General features: G+C 32.2%; 1 protein-coding gene across 1 annotated transcript in view; it reads right to left on the bottom strand.

Annotated features, from left to right (window-relative positions):
* Positions 1–303: 303 nt before the first annotated feature.
* Positions 304–8,639, bottom strand: part of LOC126824038 (uncharacterized) — a 183,324-nt gene continuing 174,988 nt past the window's right edge. The window contains exon 14 of the mRNA XM_050553188.2: positions 304–7,808. Coding sequence (XP_050409145.1) covers positions 7,702–7,808 — 107 coding nt within the window. The 3' untranslated portion in view covers positions 304–7,701. The remainder of the gene's footprint in view (positions 7,809–8,639) is intronic.

The raw sequence follows: 8,639 nt of genomic DNA, 5'->3' as shown, positions 1-8,639 counted from the left end.
TCACGTCAGAGGTCATACGAGCAGTTTTTGACCCTATGACATCAGACATTTGAATAACCAATCAGCATTGATGTTACTAGTGGATAACCCACAGTTCCGTGCAACACACGCCTAAAGCTCGCCGTAACAGACTGTTTCATTGGCTAATACCTCACACTATTCAGAACACGTCAATGATAACAACTCTTCAAAATCCTAGTGTAGTAAAGACAAGTAAAAGGAAATTTTGAACTATAAAAACGACACAAAAAAGGATCTGTATTTTAATCAGATTGTGTTTTTGTGTGTTTTCACAAAAAAAGATTATTATTGTTCGATTTATATAGCTCTTCATTACACATGAGTGTTTCTAAGCGCATTCACAACAAAACAGTTCAAAAACATTTTTAAAATAAATATGTTTTTAAGTTAGCCTTAAAGCTCTGGATGGAAGAGGAGTCTCGAAGAGTTTTTGGATGATCATTCCACATTTTAGCTGCTCTGATGGAGAAAGCATATTCACTAGAACGTTTACTATTTTAAGGAATTCTCAATAACCTATGATCACTTAAAGAACAAAGGTTGGATCGCCGGGGGTATAGAAATCAAAGAGTTCATAAATTTTAAGGTTAAATTCTTTGCACGTAAATTGACTGACTAGTAAGTTCTCGGGCTGGTTATATTCACGACCTGTCAGTCACAACAGGTAATTATGACTGAAACAAATACCCTGGTTAACTTAAACAACTAGTTGGAAAATAGAACCCCTTGGATGTCCAATCACTGAAATTTGTGTAGAACTTGGGTTGTGTTTTAATATAAAAAATTTAGCCAAGTGTCGGGATTTTGTTTTCAAACTAAATATAAATAAAAAAACAACAACAACACGATGAATATTAACAAATAAATTATAAAATACAGTTGTACAATAATCACAAGAAACAGACAATAAATAAAATATGACACGATTTACATCAATCAGATTAAAAACATCATATCAATTAGAGGATCAATCATTGATTGATTGATTGATTGATTACTCCCTTAAAATAAATAAATAGATTAGAGAGGGCATCAATTGGTGATTGATTACTCCCCTACCAAATGTATCAATTAAAGTATCAATCATTGATTGATTACTCTCCTAAAACAAATATTTTGATTATAGAGGGCATCAATCAGTGATTGATTATTCCCCTACCCATCATATCAATTAGAGGATCAATCATTGATTTATTGATTACACCCTAATACAAAAATATTGATTACAGAGATGAATGATTGATCACTCCCCTTACCATCTGACCTGTAGCTAGCTAGCCCCCTGGGTGCCAAACAAACCCAACGGCCAACGTGCCCATATCAGTATGAGGGCCACATAGAGTCGAGTGAAATTGGTTGGGCTGCAACCCCTTGCCCCCGCTAGCTACATTTCTGCCCATTGTATCGATCAGAGAGGGATCAATCAGTGATTTGATTAGAGAGTCGATCAATTATTGATACTCCCCCTAAAATAAAAATATTCACAAACAACAGAAATACTGCACATGAATACACAGATATTCGTTAACAAAAAGTCCCTAACGATATTGCTTCAAATCCTACGATATTATGACAACGTATATGTAGGTTTAGTAATTATATTGTGATCATATCAGCCATGTCGGATATAAACATTGTCAATAATGTAGCAGAATATATATTTAAGGCTAATATCATAAGAACTAGTTATCTGTTGTAATATAATTATGTTTTATATAGTTGATATATTTTATTAAACTGCACTACTGTGTACTATGGGCCCGAGGCCTTAAATACTGAATAAAGATTTGATTGATTGATAGGTTTACAAGTTGTCGTCTTAACAATATTGCTCACATCAAGTTACAGGTTTAAGTTAGAAAATAAACAGTTCATGGAACCACTGAACTAATCCAATTCTCAATTTTAGGTAGGCCTAATTGAAACTATGAAAGATGAATTGGGTAAATTCTTTAATATTGGCGACAAATTAAAAATGGAGCAACAAAAATGGAATCTCATGCAAAATCGGGTCCTATTCAAGAAAACTTGATCAAAAATATATGAAGAATGCAGCCTAGAATTTCATTGCCCAAAAGCTATTATTGTATTATGATTTTCGTGCTCAACCAATGAACAATCATTATTCTTAAATTATTTCAGTCTAATTTCTTATAAATCGGGCCCCAGTGAATGTCCACTTTTAATGTAAAAATGGAACAAACGAAGACCTGTGCCCTTTTTCAGATTTGGAGTATGTAGGAAAACAAACAAATTTATAAAAAATACAATGAAGATATTGTATGGGGATTGGGGGAGGAGGAGAGGGGTGTGTATTTTGATAAAGACTATAAGACAATGGAGATATTGTATGGCGGGAGGGGGGGGTATATTTTGATAAAGACTATAAAACAAGTGAGATATTTGTATGGGGGGAGTTATTTTGATAAAGACTATAAATCTAGAAATATTTAAACCAATATATATATACAGCATTCCTAATAGTATACTCTATTGCATAAATATACACACTAATCATAGGGTTTCCCCGTTTACTGAAAAGGGCTATAGGTTTCCATCCCTGCTGCTACATCTGGTAACATATACATGAAGATATACTATAGGTCTCCATCCATGCTCCTACATCAGGCGCGGATCCAGTTGTGGGGGGTGGGGTGCACCCTATTTGTTGCGTTGGCGAACAATTTTTTACCCCATATATTCTCGCGGGAAAGGAATTAACAGTCAGTTTAGGTTGGAAATCGTAATTTACTCCGAAAACTAGTGGGTTGGTGACTTGGTTGATTGCCCATCAGTCCGCCCACCGAGGGCCGGGCTTCGCACTCCCAAGTTGGGGCAGCACGCCCCCCCCCCCTTTCTGAAAATCCTGGATCCACCCCTGTACATCGAGTAACATATACATGCTGATATACTATATAAAACTAATAAATACAAATATATAATCAAAGATGAACAATTGGGAATCGAAATGAAGTGGAAAAAAATACATCAAACTACAGATGAAATAATCAAGCACAACTTTCAAACTAACACAGACACATGTATTAACCAGGGAAGCTGTTTCGCCCATATATACCGGACATGTCCTATATGGATTGACAAATGTCCAATTAAGAAATGAAGAATATATGCAATTGGACATTGAGATATCACCGGTGAATCATATTGAAAATTCACTCCAAATATAAAGATTGACAAATGTCCAATTAAGAATATATGCAATTTGACATTGAGATCTCACCAGTGTATCATATTGAAAATTCACCCCAAATATTGACCATACTGAGGTTTTAACTAATCTCGATTGTTGTTGATTGATTAACTAACAGTGAGGAACCCTTTTATATGTTTTATCAACTACCTAATCTGTCTTGATTGATTTCCCTAATCTGCATGATTTCCTTTATATCATTAACCATTATATCCAAAAGGATAATAATAATAATAATAATGAGTCTTGTATTGCACTAAAATCCAAATCCACAAAAGGGGTTTGAAGAGACAGGTGTTGAGGTTTGATTTAAACAAACTTCATGTTTTAGCACTTTTGACAGAATTCAGTAATGATTCATCTTGTCTGTCCAGCGAATTTTTTAACCTCCATTTCTTGTTTCACAAATTAGGCAAACTTTTCTGTAGTACTACTTAGTGAAAGGGGTCTTCTATTATTAGGAGGGGGGTGACATTTTTTATTATCAATATCTGATCAATTATTACTTTTGATCCATATTAGTTTGTCAGATGTCGCTGCACCTCTCTCGAGTCCCTGTCCAATATAAATATTATACCAGTAATACAAAGTCTCCAATTTTTTTGAATAATAGAATCATTCGCACTTGGCGGCATACAGGTGTTTATATATACATATGTTCAGTGTTTGAAAGATCAGCTTGATTATTCTACCTGTAAATACCTGACAGGTGTATAATACCATACCTGGTAATTCTATATAAAACATTAAATACAACAAAGCATATAATGATAAACAACATAATACTATAATTAAACATACTGAACAGCCCATAGTTACTATATCTCTACAGTATACAGTCCACAGTTACTGTACCTCATACAGTATATCGCACAGAATTTATACCATATAACTATATCTCAGTTTCTATATCTCTAAGTGTATATACCATAGTTACCATATCTCTAAGAGTATATATATACCATATCTCTAAGATTATATATACCATAGTTACTATATCTCTAAGTGTATATACCATAGTTACTATATCTCTAAGAGTATATACCATCGTTACAATATCTCTAAGAGTATATATATACCATATCTCTAAGATTATATATACCATAGTTACTATATCTCTAAGTGTATATACCATAGTTACTATATCTCTAAGAGTATATACCATAGTTACTATATCTCTAAGAGTATATACCATAGTTACTATATCTCTAGGAGTATAGTTACTATATCTCTAAGAGTATCAATTTCTGTAATGGTGATCAGAGACTTTAAGGATACTGTACATACACATGGGATAGTAAATTCATGTGCTTATTACCTGTTTAAACTATTGGACATGCAAGCTGTGAGATAGATCTGGACTGTCCAACGATAAAATGCCACAAAACTATATTTAATTTTTACATACATAACTAAAAAACGTTTCCATATCTTTTGTTTTGTTAATAACAAAATTAAAGTTTAAATAAAATATTTTGTAGAAATGTGCATATTACAATAAGCTCTTAAAAAATTAAGAGCTAGAATCGATAAAATAAAGTTTTGTGACTTCAAAGAAAAAAATTGACAACAAAAATTGTCAGAAATATTTAACATTGAGAGTGAAAAATATACAAGAAAAACAAACAACAAGCAAACGGGTGATATTCCATAAAACATCTGACAATAACCAGAGCAATTAAATACTTCTAAGTTATTTTAATTTCGAATAAATTTCAGATGTGCTTTTAACCGAGGCATTCAGCTACACCTTAACAAATCCTGGAAGTATTCAATACTCTGATCTGATTTCATAAAACAATAATATATTTTACTAAACATAAAAAAACCTCAACAACATCCATATAAAATATGGAACCTTTCTTCATAAAACAACCTTGTGGGTTAAAATTAACAATTATCATTTTCAGCGCGCCCCACCCTGCCAGTTACCCTTGTTAGGCCTATAACAACATTTAATCATTTCCATATCACAGGTCTTGCTTAATTAACTTTGCTGTTCAACCACCCCACCAACCAAATATTCTACAACACAGTTTACATTCATTAAAGAGCCATTAGACAAGAGTGACTGCCAATAACAGATCTTTTTTCTGGTTCCAAAACTTCAGAATAAAGTAACTTGACAGAAATTTTTATTCACAAAACAAGCTTATTTTAAACTTTAATAGCAAGAATGACCAGATCTTAACTATCTAAATTTCGAATAATGTATCTTTAAACAACCGAATTTGAGTCTTAAGAACAGTTTTTGATCTTAATTAATAATCTTAAGAGTTTTTGATCTATATCTATGTAAATTTCAACATATCAAAATAATTTTAAATATCAATATTATTATATCTAATGATTTTAGAAACATTAGTTTCACATTATAATCTTCACGTTATGTCCAACAGAGGATTTTGTGGAGTATTTCATTGAAGTTGAAGCCGTAAGTGACAACATGAAAATATTGAAATAATGCGAGAGTCATTGACATGGTGTGAATTTTCACCTCTGACCTATTACATAAATACCAAAAGATCCTTTGTTGAAACGTATGTTTTTTATTTGATAATTAGCAAATATAACATTCCTTTTCATTGGGTGTTTTATTTTTATTACTCAATCACCATTAATTTAAGAAATAAAAACCATAATCAGTTGATTGATCTGGCGCTTTTGTCGCTAATGCCGTTCCCAAGTATGATAAGTCAGCGAGTTGATTCGCTACCGCCAAATGACAGGTGCAAACTGATTCGCACTCGTCAAAAATGGCTTAACTTAATAAATGACCATAACTCAAGTTAGAATTGAATCACAATTGTTTTAGTTACACTTACTGATCTTTCTTCGGTTAAATCAAATTTAAACTTATTTTGGTTGTGCAAAGGTCTTAAATGGCCATAAATTAAGTTATAATTGAACATAAATGTTTTTTAATTAAAGTAATTTTGATTGTCTAACGGTCTTACTTTAAGAAATTTTTTAATCTGTCATGTTGCGACTTTTAAAAGTCACCCCCCAAAATATTCTCAGGATGTAATGCAATTCCAATAATTCACAAGTACATCTTCGATACTTTGGGGTTTTTTTTCTGAATGATCATGTCTGTGAATATTTGGTCAGTTAATAATAATAAAAATAGTATGTCCATTTATATAGCGTCGAATCGACTAAACATGCTCATAGTGCAAACAAGGCTTATACAAAATCATATCTTTTCCAACAAAAAAACCCAACCCAAAACATAAAATTTCTTTTAAAAACAAGTACCAAATGAACCAGGAATCAACTAATATGGTATCTGATGTCATTGCAGCCATCTTGGAATAGTGACATCATGTCAAACATCGAAATCTGTGAATGGACGTGTAATTGTCAAAAGAACACGCATGCCAAGTTTAAAGTCGATTCTACACAAATTGGATGAGCCTTAATTAGGCATTTATTTTTTCCAAAGGTCGCCCCTCATAACAATAAGATTACCAAGTGTTAAAAAACAAAAATCATCAATCGATGCAAAATTGTCAATCAAGCTTGCCATGTTTCAAGTATATCATACTTGGCGGAGGCTTAGGCTTTTTTGAAGAGTGTTACGTCACCCGAGGAACAACAGCATCAAAACGATAACGTGGTTCCTGGTTCACAAACAAACATTTATCGTGAAAAAAATCAATGAAATAGAAATATAATAAAAACAAATTACCAATAATTACAGTAATAACAAAACTACAAAAACAAATTACGATCATAAAAGTTTGAGCTGTCAAAACAATTTAACATCTGAATTAATGTCTCTCGCTTGTACAATTATATTATCAACTTCCGAGATTTTTAAATTTCAAACTTCAAGAAAATAAATAAATAATGGAAATAACATATTTTAGGGTACACGGCTACTGTCCCTTTAATGTAGGCTGTTCTTATAAATGATCTTGCACCCCTTTTTTAATTTAATATAGGCTGTTCTTATAAATGATCTTGCACCCCTTTTTTAATTTAATATAGGCTGTTCTTATAAATGATCTTGCACCCCTTTTTTAACAACTGTTCTTATAAATGATTTTTGCTACCCTTTTTGTTGTTGTTGAATATTTTTAATGGTTGTCATTAGTAGTCGGTATTGCAGGGCAAGGATTGGATGATTAATAAAACGGAGGGAGGTAAAAGTATTCTCCGTTAAAATGGATGATGGATCTGCTCATTGCGGACATTAAAATGAGTCAATATAGCGGGCAAATGATGATCTAATGCAAATCGTAAAGACATTATGGATTGCACACGCTTAATGACACCGTATGACCTAGAGATTAGTTCAAGATGATCGACCAATCATAAACGACTTTCAATGATATCAACCAATCAAGTAACTTCAAACAAATGTTCCATGACTGAAAGCAGCCAATCAGACAGCTTGGCAGTATTTTTTGCCACCAGCTTTAAAAATATTTTAACCTGACCAATATCTTGCTTACAAGCAGACTTCAAAATATATTATCAAATGCAGACGGAGATGTCTTTTTGCCGGGACTTGTCAACTTATAATACTCTTTAAAATCGTGGCCCAGTCCAGGTGTGTTTGACTTAACCCCTAAAAGACAAAATGGAAAATAAAATAATTTTATGGTATTAAAATGGTTTTAAAATGGTTTACCAAAGGGTATGATTGTACTAAATAAACAAAAATTCCTAAATTTTAAAAAAAATACCGAAAAATTCAGAAAAAAAATACCGAAAAGGGTACGACTGTACTAAATAAAAAAAAAATTCCTAAATTTTTTAAAAAAATACCGAAAAATTCAGAAAAAAAAGTACCGAAAAGAGTACGGTTTTACTGAATAAAAAAAAAATACTGAAAAATTCAGAAAAAAAAGTACCGAAAATTTCCGAAGAAAGACAGAAAACAAATGTTGACAGTAATTATCGAAAAATCTGAAAAAGGGTATGTTTCAGTGGATTTTTACTGCTTGTTGTATTTTTTTGGAATTTTTCAGTATTTAGGACAGCGAAGGGTACGATGGTTGAGAATTGAAAGAACGGCAGCATTCCACAAATTTAAAGATGCTAGTTAAACAAATACATGATAATGTTAATCATCGTTAGTTCTCTAAAGCAAATCAAAAACAGACAGTTATTATTATACTAAAAATATCATTGTTAGTCCTATTCACTAAATAACGAAAACAAATTTAAAATCATTTGGATTAAAACCCTTTTGTTCAACAGAATCAACTCACTACCTAATCCATGTTCCTGAAGCAACGACTTCGAGTTTTACAACAACTTGATGTTGCTAGATTACTTTACAATTTCCGAACTTATAGCTACGTTAGCTGCAGACACGTGAACAGTAGCGTCCAATCAGAGGTTGTGACATAGCGACCTCCACAAAAACCTTGACATTGAACAAACCTTGAACTTT

The sequence above is a fragment of the Patella vulgata genome, chromosome 6, assembly GCF_932274485.2.
Source record: "Patella vulgata chromosome 6, xgPatVulg1.2, whole genome shotgun sequence".
Classification (NCBI taxonomy): Eukaryota; Metazoa; Mollusca; class Gastropoda; family Patellidae; genus Patella; species Patella vulgata.
Note: the sequence above shows the minus strand (reverse complement) of the source record. Positions and strands in the feature narration are given on the sequence as shown.